Genomic DNA, 23,879 nt, shown 5'->3' with positions numbered 1-23,879 from the left:
TCATCTGGTTGTCTTTATTTAAATCCAACACAGTGTTCACATTTATTTCATCACTTTTTTTTTTTTTTACCAAAGACATAAAATAACGTAGAGAAAGCTTCATGATTACAGCAGCAGAGTATTTTTATGTAATTAAAACTTCATCTGCGATCTGAAAACACAACTTAAGAAACTCTGCATCTTAAAAACTGACAGAAAGAAATAGCTTGGACTCACAGCAGCTTACTTTCAGTGTTAAAATGTTTCTGCACTGTGATAATGAAGGATTATTAATTATGATGATCATTGCAGCTCTGTGATTACAAGTTTTAATTCCTCCTCCCGTCAGCTCAGCTCCTCTGATCCTCAGATTATCGTTGATTTCATGAACTGAGAGGAGGAAAAAAAAAAGTATTAACCAGCTGAACTATTAACGTGCAACCTGAGGTTAATACAAATGTAAACATTCTCTTTATAGTGTGACAAAATATGTTGTTAATACGATCAGTGTCAAGGTCTGACCAGCAGGTGTCGCCGTGTTAACAGAATCAGATTAATCCAAATGTTGAAACTCTCCTTTCTTTCTCCTTCACCAAATAAAATGTTTAAATATTATTAAACTCACTTCATCACTGTGACAACCCGAGTAATTAACTCTGACACTTGACTTTTTATTTTACACCACTAAGTTAGTCTTGGTGTCATTAATCATGTTTCATTCTGGTTTTATCTAATCACACGACTGTATCACTTTTTATCACTGTTTCTTTTTAAAACGCTTTCGTGAAGTATATTTTATTAGAGAAAAGTGTGAAGATGTAGAACACGAGAACGCAGTTTATAATTTCATATGAGGAAAATCAAGCAGAAGACTTCTTACTTCTTCCAGAATGTATAGAATATTTTTTATTTATCTGTAATCAAGACAGAAAATATTATATATATTATTTCATAGATATTTTTTTCTCTGAATCTGTACTTAATTCTGTCAAACGCCTGAATGTTTCCTCTGAGGATCAATAGAAGATTTAACAGCATCAATAATAAAAACTTGAATTTAAACTCACCTGCTTGAAGGAGAAGCTGGCGACCTCACAGTCACACGGCACGCTCATCAGATGAGCCTGGAAACGATCTACGACGACACGCAAGTATTTACGTTAATTACTGAAGTTTACCCACATTTCTAGTTTAAATATAATATATGATAATAAAATCTAATTGAGAGGTTTTTTTTTAATTCTTGCAGTATCTTGAATTGTATTTTATCACAGTTGTTACCAAACACAATAACAATATGTTGACTTTAATCCAGTGTAACACTTTAGTTTATTGAACTTACATTAATAATTATTTTACTGTCAACAGACACTGAAATCACATTTATTCATCAGCTGTACATACCAGTTACAACCGTTTTATGAACAACTGCATAATACATTGTTTGATTAACCATAAATGAATGTATTCATGCTGGATGTTATGAAGTGATAAAGAAGAATTAAAAAGTCCTGCTTTTATAAAATTTAGAATATTTTAGCACTCATAATATTTGAATTATAATATTGATGTATGATTATTGATGCAGTCATGTCATAATATGTTTGTGTTATTTAATGAATATAAAAAATGAAGCCATGCTAATATTGTTGCTGGTAAAGGTGAAGCTGACTTTAATGTGTGTTTTTTTTTTAGATATTTTACAATGAACTTGTCAAAATATGTGAAATTATCCTTTAACTGTTGTGAATCAGAAATATAGTATCAGTAGAAATACCTCAGAGCTGTATTTAAGTACAGTACTTGAGTAAAAGTGTAGATTTTTTTTCCGTCACCTCTGAGGATCTGAAGTTTGGTCAGAACCGCCACAAACTCATCGTAGTCGATCCCGCCTGTCGACTGATAGTCCTGCCACAGAGTTCTGAAGGTCTTATCGTCTAAATCGAATCCTGCAAAGGCACACAAATTATTTCTGGTTCTTTAAACCTGAGCTGCTCTTGTATCTTTAAAGGATGTCATGTGTTACCACGGGCGGACAGAATCTTCTTCATCTGGTTCTGAGTGACGGCCGGTGGGTTCCTCCTCTCGTAGCTCTCCACGTACTCCCTCCTGACGACGGCCACGTAGTGCTCCAGCTTGAAGACCTCGACCACGTCCAGGTCTCCAGAACCGTCAGCCTGAAAGTTGCTGGTTAGAGAAAACACTCAGCACCTTACAGCATAAAAGCTCCTGTAATGTTGAGCTGTTTCCTGTTTTATTTTGTAATAATATATTGTCTTCACTTCCTCCTCCTCACCTGTGCTCCTCCAGTCTGAGCTCCCCTCCCACACCTGTTTCACATCGCCCTCGTTAGCTCCGCCCGGTTCTCAGTGTCTCCACCTGCATCTCGTGCCCTCGTTAGTCCTTCACTCTCCGTTGTTTCATCTGTTTCCCTGTATTTACCTCCTGATTCCTCGTCTTTGTCTTATCTTTTGCCCCTTAAAGCTCATCTTAGTTTTCAACCTGCCTGCCTCTGTTTTCTACAGTTGGTCCTCAGGGTTTTACAGGTTGTGAGAGTTTCAAATATAGCATGCAGTGCATTCAGAACAAGTTTGGCTCCTTCTGTTTGGACACCACTGATCCTGAAACAAGTCGCATGTCAGGACTATAAACCCTGAGCAGTGTCAGCTGTGAAGGATACGTCCATCAGAGTCAGCAGCAGGCGGGCTGTCCTGAGGCTCAGGGCTAAATCACGGAGAATAAAACACATTCACGAGTGTAAAACGGTTTCATTAAGACGATGAAATAGTAGTGGAAAATAAACTCACATTTGCCACGAACAGAGAAACCACCGGCATCAAGCTTAGCGCGAACACCTTCAGCACTCAGCATCTGTTGTAACAGACGACAAAGTGAGAGACGTTTCCGCTTCACATGACATGAAATACCTCCAAATGTCTCTACACACCAGGGACATGATGAACAAACAGCATGAAAATGTAAATATTTAACACAGAAACAAGTCAAACCAGCAGCGATCTGATCTGCGCCCGTTGCAATAATTGAATAAAGAGATTAACATATAACACATAACATCGAAAACATGTCTTGACCTGCAAATTAATTGAGGCTGTGCAGAAAATGCAGTTCAATAAATGCATGAAATGACCCTAAAATACTGGCAAACATATGACACTTGTCAAAACTTGGGTTTAGAAACTATTTTTTGACCACTACGAGTGCCATGGAGCCAAATCCTCAGCAGGAGTTTCAAACACAGTCCTGCTGCAGGATTCAACAAACCCTCCACTTTTCTTTTTGATGGATAAAAAACATTGTGGTAATTTGAACATAACCTGCAGAGTTATCTAGTTAAGTTTCTATACAAATTCAGATGTGCAAATATGAGTTTGAATCAAGAATGTAACCAAATCGTGATCTTAAAATCTAAAGAAAAACTGAATCGGGGACGTGGAGAATTGTGACACCCCAACTTGCTGGCAGTTACCTTCTGGAGCTACAGGTGATCAGAAACTCCCCAGGGTACCTTTACAGTATTATTATTATTTTACACTCTTTCTTCAGGCATTTGCTCTTTGAATTTGTCCGGTCCAGTTGCCCTTAACTGTGGTTTCTGTCTTTAGTACATGTTATTGATGATCTCTGTCAGAACCTGTGAGATTAATGTGCAGACATGAATGTTTGGAAACATGTTTGGAATTACCTCGAGTCTGCTTTCTTCCTGTGAAAGAAAAGGAAAAGAGAGAAAGTGAGAAGACGTTCTTTACGTTTCTGTCACCAAACTGATCTCTTCCAACACACTGTTCATTACTCACTGATATACAGTTCTCGTCTGGGAACGAGTCACAGAGCAGCTCGTTCGGCCACGAAACGCCAAATCTGTTCGTCAGTTCCTCGCAGCCCGTTTTGGCTCTCTGGCAGAAGGACTTGCAGGGCCGCTGCACTTCCCCGGCCACACAGCGGGGGGCGTACACCATGCACACGAAGAGGCGGATGTCCACCGAGCACACGGCTTGCACGATGGAGTTGAAGAAGGACATCTTCACCACCGCCTCTCTTTGATTGGCGTGTCCCAGGAGGTTTGGCATGATGGTCTGGTTGTAGGGGAGACCCTGGCACACCGGGATGGTGATGGGCTCGCAGATCCCCCCGCTGCTGCTCACGCCGTACTGCAACGAGACGCAAACAAAACTACGAGTTTTAACAGGTGTGTTTCATCTCCTGTGGCGTCCCACAAGGCTCCTTTTTGGGCCCTTTTTTATTTTTATGACATCTTTTTTTTCTGGGACTTCTTTCTCATCTCTGTTTAGAGCTGCACATGTGCAGTAACGATAAGACAGTTAGCAACAATCAGGTACTCACACGTGTTGCGGTGGTTACTTTTTTTTATATCATCGCTGGAGATAAAAAGAAACCGTCAAACCAGCGTCGTTAATTTCAACATTCTTGGTACTGTGGTGGAACGGTTGGGCGGTTGGAACATCAGTTGCAGTCCCAGCTGAGCTCTAACATTCAGCTCGAGTCTGATGGGGATGTCAGGCAAAGACCAATGTTTGATGCAACCATTTATAATGACAATGTTGAAATAAATGAGCAACAGGTGTTGAAGGAAGGGGCCTGGGTGAGGCATTTGCAGGCTTTTTGAAAAACACATCCAAGAATGATAAAGACATGGGTATGTTTTGAAGTTCTGAAGCCCCGGTTGATCATAATGATACAGGGATGGTCCCGGGGCGTGGAGGTTCTACCTGGACCAGGAGTATATAAGCTGGATGATCAGCAAAGAGTTTCTCAGTTCACTCCGGGTGCCTCGTGTGTGTGTGTTCTGTGTTTGTGAATAAACACCTTTTGGACTGACGACCTGCTGTTTCACCTCTGATTTAAGACTCCAGCTGTGAGTGTATTTTATAGTTAGTAAGTAAGTTGATTGTAAAGTTATGAAAAGTGTTTGCCCACTGCAGTACCATCGCGCCAGAGAAGGGTTGAGAATTGAGCGTGTCCACCCAGGTGTTGTGTTTTCATCACAGAAGATCAGCTGTTAACAAAGAGCAGACTTACGTGTTCGCAGGACTCGGTGCTAAACTTATCGCAGCTGAGTGCGTTGGGCCACGGGAAGCCGAACTTGTTCATCAGCGTCTCGCAGCCGGCGCGAGCCTGTTCACAGAGCGTCCTGCAGGGTGGACGCAGTTTTCCTGACGTGCACTCAGGAGTGTAGACGGAGCACAGGAAGGGCTTCAGGTGAGAGGAGCACCCCACTTTTATAAGTGGTGCAAACTGATGGACCTCCAGCCCTGCGTCCTCCTGAGATTTGTGGCCGAGAATATTGGGCATGGCTGTGTCAATGTAGGGCAGGTCTTGGCAGAGAGGGATTGTGATCAGCTCACATGTTGCAGGAGGTTTTGTTACAAAACTGAACTGTGGGACCTGAGAACACAAATAATGAACGAACATGAATTCCCAACTTTTACCTTCACCAAGGAGGTTTTGTTTTCGCATTTGTGTGTTTGCTGGTTGGTTGGATTGTCAGCAGGATTATACAAAAACTACACGACAGATTCACACAAAACTTGGTTGTAAGATGGGTATCGGAGCCACAAACATCCTCATTTTCATTCCAAAAGAGCACACTTACAGGCAGGGCAGGTATGTCTTTGCAGGACTCTGTGGTAAATGCTTCACACTTGAGGGCTTCCGGCCATAGTAATTCATGCCTGTTCAGCACCGGCTCACAGCTGGACTTCACGGTCTCACAGAGCATCCTGCAGGGAGGTTGAGGTCTTCCCTCTACACACTCAGGAGTGTAGACGGAGCACAAGAACTGCGTCAGATGAGGGGAGCACCCCACTTGTATAAGTGGTGCAAACGTTTGTATCTGCAAGTTGGCGTCGGCTTGAAGCGTGTGTCCGAGGACGTTGGGCATGGCGGTTTCAGTGTATGCCAGGTTTTTGCAGAGTGGGACAGTGATTGGCTGACAAGTTGACACGGGGAGGGAAGGGGAGTGATTGATCTGGGGTTGAACAGGAGTGACTGGACCCTGCATGAAGAGAAACATAAATCAGTTTTTACAATCCACGAGTACATCCACCTTGTTTATCTTTTTGATCACACGATGCCACAGTTAGAAATGAGTTGGACACTGGTTAGCCAAAATGGATCTGGGGTCAGCCCAGATGTCCGTCTGTGATGATGCCCCCATCAAGACCACCATCTTGTCTTGACACAGGACTGCCTCTTTATAGAGTCCTCTGTCCTGACTGGATACCAGAAAATGTCTTTCCTTTTTTCTTTGCATTAGCAGGAGGAGGACAGACATGCAGTGACTTATAGCCGCCTTCTCGCTGTAGCTGCAGAGGTCAAAGTGGTGTTCGTCTTCTCATTTAAATCTTGACGGACAAAAGCCCCTGAGTCCATTCTTTAAAGTAAAACAAATGTCAGAAACAAGAGGAGATGTACCTGGATGCAGTTGGACTCTGGTAAACTTTCACATCGGAGCCTCGTGGGCCAGTACAGCCGCTTCGCTTTGAAGGCAGATTCACAGTCCGTCTTGACCTTCTGACAGAGCGCTCGACACGGCTTCAAGTGGCTGTCGTCATCCGAGCCGCATTCAGGCACAACGACACGACACAAGACCGTGGCAACGTGTGGAGAACAGGCGGTCTCCACCATCTGACCAGTCTGCTGCAGGTTGTAGCCGATAGCTCCAGTTGGATTGGGGGTGGTGGTGTATCCCAAACCTTGACAAAAGATGGCCGTCATTGGTCTGCAATCAGTCCTGCTCTGTGTCTGCTGAGGAAACGGCAGCAAACCAAAAACCAAGAAGATGAAATTCTTCATGTTGTGCAGGAATCTCAAAACAGCTGCCCTGTGCTGATTGACAAAAATGCTTGTGGAGGTTTGAGACCAGTGTGTCTCTGCCCTGCCGAGGAGGTGGAGTGGCCCTCCACGAATGGAGTTTCAACAAACAAAGGGCTGATTTGGAGCCACTGGCAAGGCCACATATCAATAAGATGCTCAACACATAATGAGAGCCAAACTGGTCCCAGAGCAGCAGCTGGATTCTGGGAAATTCAAGACGACATCTGGTTGTGATTGTGTGTTTCTGTGTAACCTGGGGGTGGTTGCACAAAAGCTGGCACAATAAACCCGATGGATGGGAAGTATTTCAACACAGGAAAATAAAGAGTTCTCTGTTCTCGGTGGCTTAAACCACTTTGTCCTCAAGTTGTTTTTGATCTCAGAGTGCCTTACAATGATTTGCATGAGATCAACTTCATGATTTCCTGAGCACATGTATCTTTAAGTATTCTCTAATATGCTGCTAGAAGGTCCTTAGTGCTCAATTCCCTCTGAAAAAGTGAAGGAACCATTTCTGTCTCGTAATTTGTGAAATAAAAGACCTTATTCACACGACGGCCATTTTCCTCCAACGTCACCCTCGTGTCAGCAAAGATGTATAAAGTTAGTTATTCTGACAAACTCTCAAACTGCTTCTTAACTGACCAGCAACTGAAAAGATGATGGATATTGGAAATCTGGAGGCACATTTGTCCGTATTTCATTTTTGATAACTTGGTAGCTGATGTTAGCATCCAGTAAACATTAATGTTCGATTTTGATTTGATTTAGGTTTAAACAAAGGTGTCAAAATAGATGTGCGGTGATAATTCGGACTTAATGTTCACTTTTCCTAATTGTGGTCTATCGTATGAAACAGTAACATTTGCTAGAATGCTGTTATATACTAGCGTTAGCTGTTGTCTAATGAATTGGTGAAGCGTGGTCCGATGTCCCACCCTGAGTGTGATGTCTTTGGCTGAATTCTGAATTTTCTGATTCCTCGCATTTATGTGGTCAGTTAGCCGAGGCGACTTCATGCCACATCTTCTGCTTGTTATTGCTTGGTTAGAGGAAAAGTTCAAAAAATGACGGGTTAGCCTATTTGCTAACACTTTTAGCTTTGCACGTACAGTGTGGATTTCCAAGTTACAAAGTGTTTTAGAGCTAAAAACCATCTAAGGGTTGATAATAAAGACATTATTCTGATGGGCGTCAGACTGTGGGTGATGTCTGATTGTCAGCCCTGAGACGATGGAGACAGATCGACCTGCTGTCTGAACACAAGTATGTCAGATTCAGATCACAGTGACAGATGAGCGTGTGAGTTATGAACCAGATGCCAGATATGCAACTAAAACTGTGCGACTCCAGATTGTCTTAATAATCTGAAAAGGAAAAAAAACAGCAGAGAATGACAACTGGCTGGACCAGAGAGGATTTCATTTTCAGGGTTTTAAATCACATTCAAACTAAACTGAAATGACTCAATTAACAAACACAAAGCTGCTAAACATGCAGTCAACCGTGCATGTTAAAATGTCTTCCCCAAAATCAACCAACAGCGTTTGTTGTTTTAGAAATTTACCCAAAAACTGAACGTGTGTTCAAGTGAAGCAACCTCGAGCTTGCAGGTGATGTACAATAAACTAATCTGGCTGTTTGTGGTGAATAAACACTCGCATGAGTAACACAAGGCATTACACACCATTATACCCAAACAAATAAATAGATAAATTGCATTAGACTCCTAAAATTGACAAATATAACAACGTGTTTAAAGATAATATGACCGTCAACCGTACGCTCGCAGTGTGTTTTGGTTCAAGCTGGAAAATTGACTTGGTTAGGTTCAGGAAATCATCGTGGTTTGTTCGTGGATGTCCTCGAAATATCTGTTATTTTATCAATGAAAACGACTCCAGTGATCCCACACGACTTCTGTCTGTCGTTTACTTTTGATTGAGAGATCAAAGTCGTTCCTACACTGTGACGTCCAACTGCAAGAAGTGATGACAAATATGAATGAACATCATGAACACATCCACATTACAGCTACAAGTGCTGTAATTTCAGGATGCAAGTGAAAGTGAAAAGGCTTCAGGTGATCGACTGAAATGAGTTATTCCAGTAGGAAATCAGATTATAGTCAACTATGTGGTTTAAGAGATTTAAACATCTTGTCTCCACCGTCTCACGCCAGGTTGGCCCGTCACCTCAGATGGAAAAGGTAGATTAGATGCTGGTGATCATCTCTCTGTGCCATCTGCCATCTGAGGTGACAGAGTCATATGAGGTGAGAATAACGAGGCCGAACGCATGAAAACACATGAAGTAATCTGCACATTTAACTTCAAATGGTTTCTGTTAAACACAGTCTAAAGGATGAACGTACACGGAGAAGAGAAATTTGCTAAATGACTCCATGAGTTGTATATTTCACTTTTTAACTGCCAAGTCCTGGTTGTACATTCTCATCTCTGCCATGTGCGAACTTTAGCATCATTTCAGATTCTACCACTCCGTCACACCTCCGGTCTGAGAGTGGTGTGCACTGTTTTGCTATGAGTCGAAGAACGTAACAAAGAACGAAGTGTCGTTACGTCACTCAGTCTTGCTTTGGTGAAAAGAAGTGGTGTCGGCAGTGTTGAAGTCTATGGGAGATGCAATGACAAGTCAGATCCGAGCGTCATCAGAAACTATGATGTTTAAAGTCTCCAGCAGAGAAGAGCCTCCTCCCCCTCCTCTACAATCATCAGCTGAACGTTAATTGGCTTGTGGCAGTTTTGCGGGAATGGAAATTTGGGAGTTTCCAAAAAATCTCTGCAACATCAGCTGAAGTGTTTTAAATGTTAAAGTAACAGTTTGACATGCAAACCTGGCTCCATACAAAGTTTCTCTGAAGCTCAGTGATTAGCACATGATATCTCGTGGGTGAATATTGCTCATTTATTCTTATTTAACTCTTGGTAAGACAGTCGATTAGCATATTCCCTCACATTCCAGGAAGAGAGGCCCAGTATTATTTTTAAGGCCCTGAATCTGTCAGTCTGCAGAATACATGTAACGCTTTAAATAAAAAAATCTTTCCACTCGCCTGTTTGTAAGCAGAAATCTTAGCTGCTGAGCTAAAGCTATTAGCTTGCACCTCGTCTGAAGTAAGAGCACGAGCTCGACCGCACATCAGCGGTGCAAATAACATCTTTTAACATCTAACGAGGAAGTAATGACTGGATTTTCATTCAGTGGGGGAATAAAACTTGAGAATGATCTTATGAAACAGCCTCATGTCGTCCAGAGAAAAGTGCATTTTATCAAACTTTTAAATCAGACACTCAGGTGTACAGATGAAGGGGAGGAGCCTGATTATATCTGACAGCAGCTCTATAAATGTGATGAGGTGAAAGTGAGACTCATCATCTGATCGACTCATCGTCCTCAACAGCTTTCAGGAGGTGAGTAGATCATCAGAGGTAAAAACTTGAGCTACCGAAAATTAAAAACTAATTTAATATGAGATTTTTGGGGTTGCAGTTAAACAAACCTATGATACATCAACTGAATCTGTTAACCCTAAATTAGAAATGTGGCTGCATATATATCAACTTTGGTTACTAATTCTAATTTCTGCATGCGACACATACTAATCTTATGAAATATGATGTTTTGAAATTAAGCTACCTGACAGATGACACTTGTACAGCTGCAGCTATTAGTCGATTGACTTGAGAGAAAAACATTTCATCGTTGCTAATTGTGAGAACATTTCTCAGTGTTTTCACAATTTTTACAAACTTAACAAGCAAAATTCTGCTTTTGTCATTGACTGAATCAGATATATTCTAGTGTGTTCTTTTTCTGATTATACTTAAATACATTTACGTCTGCATGAAAGGGCAGGATGAATTATGTGAGAATAAATTATGGATTGCACGGCTGCTCATACAACATCTTTACAGAGTTTTCCGTTGAATTTCTTTTTGTTTATTCATCACTTACTATCATATTTATTAAGATCTAATCTGATGTTTTTCTGCTGGTCTTTTTCACTCCTTCAGAGACTCATCACAACCAAAAAAAAAAAAACCAAAATGAGCAAACTGGAGACCGCCATGGACACCATCGTCGATGTGTTTCAGTACTATTCCTCAACCGAGGGCGACAAGTTCAAGCTGAGCAGACGGGAGCTGAAGAACCTGCTGCAAGGAGAGCTGAGCAGTTACCTGCAGGTGCCTCACCTGTTATCAGTCCAGGAGTTAAATTCTCTGCTCTGAATCAAGATGTGGAAAAACACAAACGATTAGATCTTCTTGTTAACTTCCATTATTCTTTCATTTCCCAGGTCAACAGGGACGCTCAGCGGGTGGAAGCCATCATGTCTGACCTGGACACGGACTTGGACGGCAGCGTGAGCTTTGAGGAGTTTGTTGCCATGGTGACCGAGCTGACCGTGTGCAGCTGCAGCTTCTTCCAAGGCTAGAAGACGCCCGTTGTCATCAAGTGTGGCCAAATGAAAGACGGCCAGTTTCAGGCACTCTGAGCTGAAATTATATTTTTGTATTTGAGGCTTTGATTCCAATCTTTACACTTATAATGTGAGTAATTTCCCTCTGAACATTAAAGATAAACTTATCTGAAGACTTTGCTGCATTTTTTTTTATCACCACACCACCTCGTGTCCAACCGCCCAGCACTGCTCACCTGTAACTGACACAGATACCATGAAGACGGTATTTTGCGTTGCTCAGCAGAACTCATTCTGATGTGGTGTTAAAACTGTTTTCACTGGTCAGAAGAAGCTCGTCAACAAGCTTCCAGACACACACGTCTGATATCACTTACAAAAATACAAATAATAAATAAAATGATGTAAAAATAAATAAAATAATACAAAAAATAAATAAAATCAAAAATGAACAAGATGAAAAATAAAATAAGTAAATTAAATAAAATTTAAAAATAAAATAAAATCTGAAGGGTGCTGAAGTGCTCCTTTAAGTGCTGAGAAAATTCACCTGCTCAATCTAAATAAACTCTTAAAACATCTTGGATCTTAATGGAAGCTCGGTATTTCCATATCTGCTGAAGGTTTAAATATGCAACAATTTGCTTTCACACTGGACACATCATCAACTTTATGTCTGCTGTGGAGAGTAAAATATATTTAAGAACTGTACTCAAATTCATCATTTATATTTCTATCCTGATTTAAACTTGTTACTCCATTATGTTTATCTGAGAACGTTTTTCTCTCAGATATTAAAAAAATCAAGAGAAACCGATAATAATCATATAAAACACATTCTCATGAAACATCATCTGTAGTTTGCAGAACTAATATTGTTTATTTGGGCTCATTGAAGGCTCATCTTCACACACTGGGCCTCATGCTTGTTGACAGTGGTGTTAATGTTTTGATATACTAACACGTGAAATAAAACTGTTCCTGTCTGGCAGCTTGCTGTGGAGCTCTGCTGCCCCCTAGTTGATATAATAAATAAAGTTATTGCAACTTTAAAAATCTGGAATATCAACTCAAGATGCTAAAAGAAGAAGAAGAAGAAAAAATAATCTTTGCATTCAGCTGTTTTGCCTCCATCAGCTCACAACAAAATAAGGCGCCAAGCTTCTGCAACTAAAATGAAAAAGCACTTGTTGTGTTTATTTGCACAAAACATTTAAAACACATAAAAAAAAACACAAACACGTGCTGCATGTTTGTTATGTAATGTAGCAGAAACAAGAGGAAGACAAACAGAAGACAAACACATGAAGCCAAACTGTGCGATTATCAAGACACTGAGTGCAAAATGTCCAACAAAGAAACATGATGTTGGACGTTTTAAAAGCTGCTGCATGGATTCACTGTAAAGCCGATTGAAGCAGAGCCGAGTGTCCATGTTGTTACAGAAACACACTCTTTCTGCAGGAGAGACGTTTTCCATCCAGTAAAAATGTGTCAAAGGACGTCCGGCAAGAAAAACCTGCTCATTGGTTGAATCTCTAAAAACAGACGCTATAAGACGTTCGGTTCCTCGTGTTGTAAAAACAAGAACCAGACTTTTTGTAAACTTCTCCATCAAACAGTCACAAATGTAGTTGGACTTTTCTCTTCTCATCCACGAGCCTTCAGAGCCACAAGCACAAAGTTCCTCGGAGAAAAGTTTGGGTCGAACAGAGGGACGAGCTGACTGTCCACACCTGCAGAGAGACGAGGCTTCAGTACAGCGAGTGTAAAGACAGGTGTGATTACAGTTTGTGTCCGGCGGCTCACCGTTCTCCTGCAGGTAGATCATCCTGTCCAGCAGCACCAGCGTCTCCACCACAGGAGCCAGCAGCAGGGACAGGCTGAAGTACACCACCACCCTGCCCTGCTGCTTCAACATGGCCTCCACCCGCTCCGGGTCCAGAGGCAACCCGGGAGGCAGGCCGACCCGAGGCAGCCCGAGACAGGCGTACCTGAGAGAGGACAAGAGGAGGACAGAAAGAGAGACGCAGTCATTTTTAATTTCTAGTTTGCTACGTTCAAACGTTGTTTAGTCCTGGCGAAACACTTTACCAGTGTTTCATTAAATTAAATTAAGGCTGCGTAATATGACTTTAAAATGAAATCACAATATCTTCAGGTGTCAGAATGTGTAGGAACTATTTTCTTTCTGTATCGTCGCACAGAAGGAATCGACTCAGATGAGAAGCTTGAGCTTGTCACACTAACAGCGTTTCCTTCGCTAAGCTGTCACTCATCCATTCATAGATGCGCGCTTCCTTCTACACGTTGATACAGAAAGAAAATAGTTCCTCCATGAAACTGCTCACAACAACGTCTGTGGATTATCTACAGTGACAGCGTCAGGATTCCTGGAGAAAGACATTACTGTTGAGTTTTTCAAATTTGTTTTTTAAGCACTACGAGCAGAGAAGGCAGAAAATATGCATTTTTTTGGGGGGTGAACTGTCCCTTTAAAAACGAGCTTAAATGCCCGGACGCTGCAGCGTTCACTCACTCTGTAAACTCTAACAAGTGTGCTTTCTTTATGGTCTGGATTCCTGCCCTGCGTAGATCCGGTCTGGTATCCCTGATGAAGGACTCCAGCGCCGCCCGGTAACAGTGAGTCCTCAGCAGCTCGCTCTCCTCTCGAAGCCTCCGTATGTAATCCTCGATGGCGTGACACGCCGCCTCCCGCGCCTTGTAAGACAGCCGATGTCCCGGCAGCCCTCGCACCCAGGAGCTCATGGGGTACCCGAACTCTGAGGGAGGCGATTCCTGACCTGGTGTCGGCAGAGTGGGACATTCCACCAGTCCAGGCGGGGACGGGTTTTCTCTGGTTGTGATTTTCATGTAGCAACACGCCACAGAGGTGATGCCGCGGACATGTGGGCAGCTGACGAAGTGGCGGAGGAGGGTGGCGCTGAGGTCGCCGCAGGCGTGGAGACCAGTCAGGACAAAGTCTGGATAGTCTTGCTGGATGTTTTCCACAGCTGACGACTCCTCAGACTCATTCTTACTCGGCTGGTGTTGTGACGTTGACTCAGAGCCATGTGAGTCTGTAGAACCACATGATGACGTCTGGACCACATGACAGCGCTCCTGATACTCAGAGCCCCGCAGTCTCTTTTTGCTGGGTCCAGATGGAGTCGGGGGATCCTCGTTGACACAATCTGCCGTCCACAGCTGCTCGATGAAGGCTTCCCATGATGCTTTGGGGTTTACCCAGCCGGCCACATGGCGGGGAGAGGAGTGTGACACTGGGACCAGAGAGGAGAAATTCTAGGAAGAAGAAAGACGTTCATTAATTTTGTTTTTGGTAGTAAAGAGTCTAAAGAGTCTCATATGTTTCTCAGGAGGTGGTGGAGACCAAAGCAGAGCTAAAAAGTAACGTTTTTATTTGACTTTTATCAGGTAGAAACAAACACGATTCTTAAAAGATTGTTTCAGTTTGTTTCAAATGCTTGTAGTGGACAGAAATCACTCACAGATCAGTTCTGCCCCTGGACAAATAATCGCTTATCTGTTGGTTTAATGGACTATCCATTAAGGATAACAACGTTAACATCTGCTCCAGGATCATCGTATGTTGATTGTGTGATTGTGGATCAGTAAGCTACACATGAATCGCCCTCTCTGGGATCAATAAAGTTGTCTCAGTCTAAAATGTGAAATATAAGACGACAGGATGCTTTAGTTCTCTCCAATGTGCCACACTGTCACATTCTGACCGCCCAGCTTTGTTCATTTAAAGTTCATACAAGCTGGAGCATCGACACAATGTGAACTTTAGACAACACAATGAAAATGGTCACAAACTTGTTAATTTAAAGAAATATATGTAATATATCTGGTATATTGAATGAGTTATTGCGCACACAGTGTGTAATGACCCACCTGTTTCTGCTTGTCCTTCTCTAAGGCCCACACTAACTGTCCGTCAAACTTGGATGCCATGGTAACCAGGGTGTGGTCAGCCTCGATTGCGGTGACGGACAGTCCGAGTCCGAAGGACAGGAACCGAGTCAGATGACCCTGAGCAGAGAGGAGAGGTAGAATACACACTCTCTGTTCCAACTATCATAACATGAACTGATTTGCTAAGATACAGAGAGGACTGATACCTGTCCAGAGCCCACGTCCACCACTCTGCTGCAGTCAGTCTGCTCACAAAGTCCTTTCACCAGCTGAAATTACAAAAATGGAAACACAACAAAACAACCTCTTAAATTCTTAAATCTAACTTCAGCAGTGATTGTAGTAATAAGCGACCCGTACCGTTCCCAGCTTGCGGATCTCGTGCTGTTTCTTGGGTTTCACATGTTTCCTGAATATGTGTCCGAGCAGCGAGCTCTGACTTTGGTTCTCCAGGAACTCTTCCGGCTTCACCGAGCCGGACACGCCGCCTCGCTGCCGCCTGCACTCTCTGGGAAACGCCAGAGCGTGAGCCGTGGCACGGAACGCCAACAGCGACAGAGGCCACACCGAGGGATATCTGGAACCACAGATTATTATTACCACACAGTGTTTACATCGTCAGGAACCAATCAGGCTTTTAGAGAAGATTACATCATCGAGCTTTAAGCGTCTTTACGTTTGCCTTTAGTAATGTCAGTAATCTTAGTATAATTTGTGAGCTTTGAAACTATTTTCTGACTCAATATAACCTGAACAGCAGGTCATAGGTGGTAACTCTCTGCTGTCTCTGCTTCACTATTGATGTTTCCAACTTTACTTTAGTTTCTGTCAACCTTCCTGACGTTTCTTCAACAGCAATTTGGTTTATTTAATCACGGTGACTTCTACAGACATTTACAAATTAGAGATTTCATAGTTAAAGATACCACCAAAGATACCAGTGTTATTGCACATCGCAGATTTTCCTCATATCGTGCAGGCCTAGTTATCAGTGAAGACATAAACTCCAGAAAATGATAAAATATGACACACACAAACCACATCCACCCCCTGCTCTTCTGAAAAGCTTGCTACACTGCTGGTTGTTGTGTTTACTGAGTGATGGGCCTGATTAATACCTTCTGTCTGCATGTTTAGCATCCAGCAACAGGTCTGCAATCTGTGGGTATGACAGGTCCTGCAGCACAGGCTGCCAGCTGGTGGGTAAAGTGTGCCACAGATCTTCAGTGAAGAACTCCTGCAGATGAATAACAAACTGTTAGACGGTTATTAGAGAAACTACAAAAAGAGGGGATGAGTATCCAATTTTGTATAAAGAACTTATTAAATAGTTTCTTGCTGGGGAAGGATATACATGATTTTGTTTAATGAATTTTGTTTAAAAATTCTTACAAATGTGCAAAACTGTAGATACGATTGTATGTAACTATATATATATATGTATATATATATATATATATATATATATATATATATATATATATATATATATATATATATATATATATATATATATATATATATATATAGTACCCCCCAAGACCTGTAAATACACTTTAATGTAACACATTAGTGGAGATACCCTTTAAGTTGCCATGTCAGCCTAATTGATATAACAAAACAACATAATCAACGTTCATCTATCTTACATAGCTGTGTTAAAAATAGGAAAGGAGTTTGTTATTAATACCCACAATTATATAGGAGTCGGACAGGTGGCTGTACTGAGACAGGAAGGAGGTGAGTCTCCTCGCCAGCTCTCTCTGCTCCTCCGCTGCCAGGCTCGATGTAAACATCTCCACATCTTGTGCTGCAGTCAGTTTAACTGACATGGGACTGAAGTACGAGCTAATGCTAACATAGATCGGCTTGTTAGCGCTTTGTTACCGTTTCCAGTTGAGTCGAGTTGTGTCTATAGATGGCCACTGCCTCGCAAAGTCATTAAAACTGGCATTTATTACGCGGATCTCATGCTGAGTGTTTCATGAATCCTAGTAATGTTTAGCCTCCAGCTAAGCTAGCTGCAACTTTCACATGTAGCGTGCTGGTGCGTTCAGGCACATCTCGTAAATTCAACTGTTACAATAATTACATTCGATTAAGTGGTTAAAATTAAGAAACATAGCCATCGTTTGTTGTTTTGTGGATATTTGTACTGATCCAGTAGTAAGTTATGTCGTTACTTTCGGCTACTGCGAATGAACATCAAAATTATTACAGATAACGCTTGACAGGACAGTAAAATTTCGACTTTTCCAGATTTCTGTTTGTACCCGAAGGCAGCATGACCCGGATATTGATGTTTGTCGTCGGCAGGAAGGCGCGTGCGGTTCGGAGCGAGCAGCAGGTCTGGTTTTTAGATTTCACAAAGTTATTTTGAGAGATTTTCCTGATAGGCAATGTATCGATTATTGACCTACGCGAGGTCGCAAACACGCTTAGCCGAATTTTCCGTCAAGAAACAATCATTTCCAACGACCGCTAACACACGGAATTAGCACAACAACACAGCTAGCGTTAGCATGCTAACGTTCAATGGCTGCAACGATAAATGGAAGGAGGGTCAGATCCGTCTTTAAACACATTTTAAACAAATTAGCCGCATTTTTCTTCTCTGTCCATGGTCTTATTAGTAGTTTTTAAAACATTTGTACACGTTGGTAGAATGTAACTGTGTACATTTGCTCTTGTACTGTATTGAAGTACAAATTCAGAGAACTGTACTCGAGTATTTCCATTAAATTCAGCTTCATACTTGAACTCCACCAAACTTCAGTGGTAAATATTGTACTTTTAACTCCATTAATTGTGTCTGACAGTATAAGCTACTAGTTGCATTTTCCGTCCCCTCCCTGTCGAGGAAACCATTCATCTCCAGATGTGTCCGTGTTGAATGTTTGTGATAATGTGTGTTGAAGGGTAACTAATAAACAGTTAATTAAGGAGAGAAAATGAGCTCAACTTTAAACATCTACACCAGTAACCTTACACACATACACACACATTAATGCAGCAGAAACTTCAGATATAACAGGAAAATAGAGACAGGGAACGTTTTAATGCAACTTGACTTCCTTTATATACTTGAACATTTTCATGGTGTAGTTTTATTTATGTGAATCATCTGAATGCGAAGGATATACGATTACACTGAGACACTTTGCTGATATGACACTTTTTAATATGTACTGTAGACACAACGTGACCGAGTAGTTTCCTTATTTTGCCAAGTGAATGTGCACATTTTAGAAATCACTTGCATTTCTGCTTTTGCAGGTTACAATCCTGATAAGAGTAATATTAATGATGATGCTGTTAATAACTTCTCTGATGGCACATAAGCAGGACACTCGGGAAGATAATGTGACATGATGCATAACAATCAAGTTATAATAATTCCAGTACAGGAGAGATGTAATGTTTTGCAATTATGAGGGGGAAAATGTGCATATATCGGGTTTAGCATTGGCAATTTGCAAAACTAAGTCAGTAGGAATATTTGCATATAGTAACCTTTAATAAATACATGTAATATATTTCACATTACTTGTTATCTTCCTGTTAAACTCTTTCTAGGCCCTTTTTGTTTTAGTCCGCAGAACAAGGAATGAGGTCATATGTGATTCAAGAATGTAAATTAAAGTGTACTCGGAGGATCAGGTTTACGGCTCATTTCAGCCACACAGAGACCGAACAAAGTACCTAAAGGCTTGGCTGTGTAAAACACACAGAGTCATTATTAATATTGTCATGTTGGTGTGGATGGATTCTTAAAAAGTTGTTGTCTTTTGAACTATCATTGCAGCTCCTCATTCAAATCCTGTAAATCTGGACGGGGTTTGATAACGCTGTGTTTGTCTTGCAGGATGTTGAATTCAAACTGTTTCCAGATGATACAAACTGGACTACAGATGGTGAAGACCTGTTGAGGAGGTCCAAATAAAGAGATCTACACATTCGATTTTGTGTTAAGGTACCTTGAGGCAACATTACCTTCAACATCTGCTGGACTGTGACCACAGCCATGTCGGACTCAAACATTATGCTGAACCTAAACTATTCTGATGAAGCAGCCAAGAAGAGAACTCCAGCAAGAAATAAAATGTGGAAAGACAGGTGTTTTCAGAAGAAGAGGCTGTATTTACAGCGACAGGGCTACCTGGAAAACCAAAATAAATACAACAGCAACATGGAACAGTCCAGACATGGCCACGCTCCTCCGTGTCTGAATGGAGCTTCCACAAAGTCACTTCCTGTCTCCGCACACAACAAAGGTTATCACCCGAGCAGCAGCAAAGCCGGTGCTTCACACAGTAGCTCCAAACCTTCAACATCCACACACAGCCTGTCTTCCTCCACCGGCCCTGGGAACACAGGAAGCTCCTTCGTCCCGTCGGTGTCAAGCAGCCAGAAACCATCAGAAGGAATCCCCTCAAAGTACCTCGCCTTTGACTGTGAGATGGTTGGGACGGGACCAAAGGGGAGAATCAGCCACCTCGCGCGCTGCAGTGTCGTGTCGTATGACGGAGACGTGGTTTATGATAAGTTCATCAAGCCCTCCGTACCCGTCACTGACTACCGCACCAGATGGAGCGGCATACGGCCCAGAGACCTGGTCAGCGCCATGCCGTACTCTGAGGCCAGGAAGGAGGTGAGGACATGGTTATTCAAGGGTGTTCAATCTGTTAATGTTACTCACCTCTGAGGGCTTTTCCACTGCAGAATCATATTATGACAAGTAGCTGCTGTCAGCTTCTGTTCCACTGTTCAGTTCAAGTTTACGGGTTTTTCAATTGCAAATTGTCAGATAAGACGGAGTCAAAGGCAGAATTCTAGACCCTAGATAGTCCTGGGGAAATATGGTGCAAATGTCTTTGGAACATCAGCTGAACTCTTCTGTGTCTGCAGATCCTGAAGCTGCTGAGTGGGAAGGTGGTGATTGGACACGCTGTCCACAACGACTTCAAGGTCCTCGGTTACTCTCACCCCACTGCCTTGACCAGGGACACGTCTCGAATCCCTCTGCTCAACACCAAGGCCGGCATCGCAGTGCACGAGTGTGCCTCGCTCAAGAGACTCACCAAGGCCATCTTCAACCGTGACATCCAGGTAAGACGATTTCAACCGTGCAGTAATCAATTTTCCCTTTGCCCCTGTGGCATTGTGAGAGTGTTTTTATCGTCAAAGTGAAACTCAGGCTCGTCCTCTCTTGTCTCCTCAGACTGGGAGGAAGGGACACTCCTCTGTGGAAGATGCCAAAGCCACTATGGAGCTGTACAAAGTGGTGGAGGTGGAGTGGGAGAGAGAACTGGCCTCCAAATCAAAGCACCGTTAGTGTCTGATGTGAGTAGACACCTTGGAAATAAAATAAGACTTTGGATTGACCGCGGTGTGGCCGACTGGTGTCAGGACCTACCAGCTTCTTCTGTCCTGTCGACATGTGAATGAAGATACCAGCTGCTCATTCAGTCCGCTGGATCAGCTTCTACCAGCTGCCTGGATTTAAATGTTACCATGGGAGGAGAATATGATAACAGTTTGCTTTGACGTTCAGTTCCAACAGTTAAGATTCTTTCTCAGGGTTTGTGCTGCGTTTTCAAAAGGCGCTCCTGCCACTAGGGGGCAGTCATGTATTCATTCCAGCAACAACAGCAGTTCATCATTGAATCACACCAAACACTGCTTTTATAAGTTCTCTGAGGTTTGTCGATCAAATCTACAGTTCAGCTGCTTCGGGACAACATTGAACCCAGTGAAGCTTTAAACCACCTGCTCACCGTCTGAGCACGGAGGATTTTGAGTCCGACCACTAAAAGAGAACAGACAGATCTGTCACTTCTGATTTTTAACTATTTTATTTTCTTCAAGAGAAAAAATTAGACAAAGTTCTGTCGTACTGTTCAGCTTCGATCAGCCAATTATGTTCTTCAGCTGCCCAGTCGCCAGGAAGAAATGTTGCTTGATTCACATCTGTACGTGTCTTAGGTTAAGTACCAAACTAAAACTTGTGCCAGATCTCGTTCACGGTACGTGTTTATAACCCGGCTTTCATATCGGTGGGTGGAGGTAACAGGATTTGCACTTCGAGACTGCATTTCCTAATTTTTTCAGTGTGAAAGCGCTGGATATTTTTAAGGAGACCTCAGGACAATATTCCATCAGCGTATTCAACCCTGAACAGGTTCTTGTACCTGAACTCAGTCAGATCCCATGTACCGAGTGGGTCTGGCAATGTTGAAGATGCTGTAAGCGATGTTGTTCCTCTCACAGGACCTCCTCTTTATGGAGGTCTCTGTCCTGATTGGATAAAGCGAGCAGGGATACCAGAACCTTTCTTTTCTCTTTTACTGTAGGAGCAGGAGGAGAAGGAGAGACGCAGGTTACTGACCAGACACTCTATAACATCGACTACTGTTGTCATTTTACTTTTAACTGTCAACATTTATTCTGGCGACTGGGTTGAGTACCGATGTCACTCGTCCTCCTGCATGTGGCTTTGTTTTCAGACTAACCAGGAGTTATGCTGTTATACAACCACTGGTCCAAAAAGGTCGTGTCGCTGTGTAGAACTTACACAAAAACATAATGCAACGATCTGTTTTTAAAGATGTTCCTGAGCCGGCGAGGTAACATCTGTCGTACGATCATATGTTGGACAGAGTGGTGAACTGAGCCTTTTAATCACGATACCATCACCCGTTGAACCCGTTTACCTGTGAAATGTTCTTCTGAAGCAGGAACAACTTTCCAAGTCTTGTTTGGAAACACGTCGCTTCCATCAAATCCAGAACAAGCAGATATTTACAAAGTTAATGAGATGAAGCATTAAATATTTTGTCTGTTTGCTGTGAAAGAGAAGCAAATGATCAGATTCAGTGTCATTCATGTTTTACACAGCGTGTAGCCTGTACAACAGGATTATATAGGCCAGTGGACCCCACAGGATCGAGTATTTTGGAGAAGGAGGCCTGATTTTTAAAAATAAATGTTGATGTACCCATGAGTCCTCTTTGGTAGCGACAGCTCAGATGTTTTCTTCAGTATCTCCTCACACAGACTGTCTTTATGAAGACCACTGTGTTCATCTGACCTCTGTACACTCTGTTAATGTGATTATTGAGTCTAATTTAATGAAATCTATTTTGGAACATGGAAGATTTTCAAACAGTTTCTTATGCAACATCAGACGACTTCCGTTGTACTGTAACTCTGGGCTCTGTGTTTAACCTCAATAAATCATTTCCACAATCCGTCCGAGAGTGTGTGAGCAGAATTATTGTCACGTTCGACTCTGTGCTTCTTATTTACTCCACCATGAGCAGACTCTTATTTATTAAACAGCCTGAATAGTTAAGTTTTATTGTCTTCTGTTAACTGAAAAGAGTTCAGTCGACACAGGACTAGTGAGACTTTACCTTGGCACAGAGGTGCTTTGAGCTAAATGCTAACGTCAGAATGCTAACAGTATTTTAGCGGAGAGCCTTCCTCTCCCGGGCTGTGATGAAACACACCGGTTTGTCAGGATGTTTTCTACAGCTCTTCTTTAAAAGTTTGCAACCACGCACTGCAGGATTTGTTTCGTCTTGTGGTTCCTAAAGATGTAAAGACCATAAACTAGAGATCATACGAGACCATTAGTGTTAAAATCTGCTTTCCTGATACTGTCAGATTTGTGTCCGTCCACAGTGCTCCACTTTCTGTATCCTTTAGCAAGCGTTTGTCCTTAAAGCTGAGCGATCAGCACTATTTCCCCCCAGCTGTGAACTCAACACCAGCTCATTAATTATACAGCATGCCATCCTTCCTGGAAAAAAAAAAAAAAGCAACACCAGACACAACTTGCTGGCACAGAGAAGCTCGTTAAAGAGGAAGAAACACCCCAAAGCTCACAGGCAACTCTCTGCCTGAACACTCGCAATGATTCAGCAGCACTTCTCATTTTTAAATCAGACTTTAAAGACAGCGTTTGTGAGAGGTGTCCTGAGGTAAAGACAAGTCCTGTGTCTGTTCTTTGTCCGCGGCAGCTGAAAAACACCCCTCAGTATCACCACAGAGGAGGCCAAGGCATCCGATGGTCACAGTCTAAGTAGCTGGCAGACGAGGCAGCGGTGAACTCCGCAGTGTCTCAGCCGCTCAATAGAAGACGAGAATAAACTACACAGTAGAAACCTGGAACCACGGTCGTAAAGTAGAGCTGGCGTCCGATCAAGATGTGTCGGCGCAGAGAGGCCGAGTTAATAAAAGCTTCTCCTCTCTGTTTGTCTGTGAGGCTGAATGCACGACTGTAGTGTTAAAGGATCAGTTCACACAAATCACACTTTTTCTCAGGATTCCTAGAAAGCATTTTCCACACAGACAGAGTGATGATTTAAATCTTGATTTGTTTTTTGTTGCTCTGTGACAGCGTTGGCTTTAACTTGAGGGATTTGTGTAGCATCACACCAAATTTCCCTACAGGGACAATAAAGTGATCTAACCTGTCTGAATCACGGCGCTGGCTGGGACTACCTGCTCACCTGTCAATCAATCAATCTCCTCATCAACCCACCGCTGCACTTCAGCTCCAGGTCTTCGTTCAGCGCCAGCCCTCCATGATACCGATCTCCTCATCCACCTTGAATTGCATCTCGTCTCGCTCTAGTTGCACATCATCTCCTCTGCC

At 42.5% G+C, this 23,879-nt stretch overlaps 4 protein-coding genes across 6 annotated transcripts; 2 read left to right on the top strand and 2 right to left on the bottom strand.

The window, feature by feature from the left end:
* On the bottom strand, positions 1 to 8,666 carry LOC119005894. The gene is made up of 11 exons (XM_037073977.1): positions 6,433 to 8,666; positions 5,612 to 6,013; positions 5,038 to 5,403; positions 3,795 to 4,148; positions 3,683 to 3,700; positions 2,787 to 2,850; positions 2,660 to 2,703; positions 2,006 to 2,156; positions 1,815 to 1,928; positions 1,047 to 1,114; positions 1 to 369 (listed from the first exon to the last, which is right to left on the bottom strand). The coding sequence occupies exons 1-11, from the start codon at positions 6,811 to 6,813 to the stop codon at positions 346 to 348; spliced, it is 1,986 nt and encodes a 661-aa protein (XP_036929872.1). The 5' UTR covers positions 6,814 to 8,666; the 3' UTR covers positions 1 to 345.
* A 1,474-nt stretch (positions 8,667 to 10,140) lies between these two features.
* Positions 10,141 to 11,453, top strand: s100a1 (S100 calcium binding protein A1). Its single transcript, XM_037073981.1, has 3 exons — positions 10,141 to 10,268; positions 10,872 to 11,042; positions 11,156 to 11,453. Exons 2-3 carry the CDS (start codon positions 10,905 to 10,907, stop codon positions 11,291 to 11,293), a joined length of 276 nt encoding a protein of 91 aa, XP_036929876.1. The 5' UTR covers positions 10,141 to 10,268; positions 10,872 to 10,904; the 3' UTR covers positions 11,294 to 11,453.
* Positions 11,454 to 12,449: 996 nt separating this feature from the next.
* Positions 12,450 to 17,263, bottom strand: rrnad1 (ribosomal RNA adenine dimethylase domain containing 1). Of its 2 annotated transcripts, none has more exons than XM_037074221.1 (8): positions 16,912 to 17,263; positions 16,336 to 16,472; positions 15,578 to 15,794; positions 15,424 to 15,486; positions 15,197 to 15,334; positions 13,818 to 14,581; positions 13,088 to 13,272; positions 12,450 to 13,014 (listed from the first exon to the last, which is right to left on the bottom strand). In XM_037074221.1, exons 1-8 carry the CDS (start codon positions 17,047 to 17,049, stop codon positions 12,929 to 12,931), a joined length of 1,728 nt encoding a protein of 575 aa, XP_036930116.1. In that variant the 5' UTR covers positions 17,050 to 17,263; the 3' UTR covers positions 12,450 to 12,928. The 2 variants fall into 2 exon arrangements, with proteins under 2 accessions (XP_036930116.1, XP_036930117.1); XM_037074222.1 differs by having other exon boundaries at positions 16,336 to 16,454.
* A 213-nt stretch (positions 17,264 to 17,476) lies between these two features.
* Positions 17,477 to 22,471, top strand: isg20l2 (interferon stimulated exonuclease gene 20-like 2). 2 transcript variants are annotated; one of them, XM_037074224.1, is made up of 4 exons: positions 17,477 to 17,564; positions 19,083 to 19,868; positions 20,126 to 20,326; positions 20,439 to 22,471. In XM_037074224.1, the coding sequence occupies exons 2-4, from the start codon at positions 19,242 to 19,244 to the stop codon at positions 20,550 to 20,552; spliced, it is 942 nt and encodes a 313-aa protein (XP_036930119.1). In that variant the 5' UTR covers positions 17,477 to 17,564; positions 19,083 to 19,241; the 3' UTR covers positions 20,553 to 22,471. The 2 variants fall into 2 exon arrangements, with proteins under 2 accessions (XP_036930119.1, XP_036930120.1); XM_037074225.1 differs by lacking the exon at positions 17,477 to 17,564 and adding an exon at positions 17,628 to 17,995.
* Positions 22,472 to 23,879: the final 1,408 nt, after the last annotated feature.

The sequence above is a fragment of the Acanthopagrus latus genome, chromosome 17 (genome assembly GCF_904848185.1).
Source record: "Acanthopagrus latus isolate v.2019 chromosome 17, fAcaLat1.1, whole genome shotgun sequence".
NCBI classification, from domain to species: domain Eukaryota; kingdom Metazoa; phylum Chordata; class Actinopteri; order Spariformes; family Sparidae; genus Acanthopagrus; species Acanthopagrus latus.
This window is presented reverse-complemented; position numbering and strand designations above follow the sequence as displayed.

Coding starts and splice junctions, on each gene's coding strand:
- isg20l2 (XM_037074224.1), top strand. CDS start 19,242: ATGTCGGACTCAAACATTATGCTGAACCTAAACTATTCTGATGAAGCA. Junction 19,869..20,125: donor ACTCTGAGGCCAGGAAGGAG/GTGAGGACATGG, acceptor CTGTGTCTGCAG/ATCCTGAAGCTGCTGAGTGG. Junction 20,327..20,438: donor TCTTCAACCGTGACATCCAG/GTAAGACGATTT, acceptor TTGTCTCCTCAG/ACTGGGAGGAAGGGACACTC.
- s100a1 (XM_037073981.1), top strand. CDS start 10,905: ATGAGCAAACTGGAGACCGCCATGGACACCATCGTCGATGTGTTTCAG. Junction 11,043..11,155: donor AGCTGAGCAGTTACCTGCAG/GTGCCTCACCTG, acceptor TTCATTTCCCAG/GTCAACAGGGACGCTCAGCG.
- LOC119005894 (XM_037073977.1), bottom strand. CDS start 6,813: ATGAAGAATTTCATCTTCTTGGTTTTTGGTTTGCTGCCGTTTCCTCAG. Junction 2,704..2,786: donor TTTCTCTGTTCGTGGCAAAT/GTGAGTTTATTT, acceptor TCCGTGATTTAG/CCCTGAGCCTCAGGACAGCC. Junction 1,929..2,005: donor GAAGATTCTGTCCGCCCGTG/GTAACACATGAC, acceptor GTGCCTTTGCAG/GATTCGATTTAGACGATAAG.
- rrnad1 (XM_037074221.1), bottom strand. CDS start 17,049: ATGTCAGTTAAACTGACTGCAGCACAAGATGTGGAGATGTTTACATCG. Junction 15,335..15,423: donor TGGACGTGGGCTCTGGACAG/GTATCAGTCCTC, acceptor CTCTCTGCTCAG/GGTCATCTGACTCGGTTCCT. Junction 13,273..13,817: donor CACTTGTTAGAGTTTACAGA/GTGAGTGAACGC, acceptor GTCCTCTCTCAG/GTACGCCTGTCTCGGGCTGC.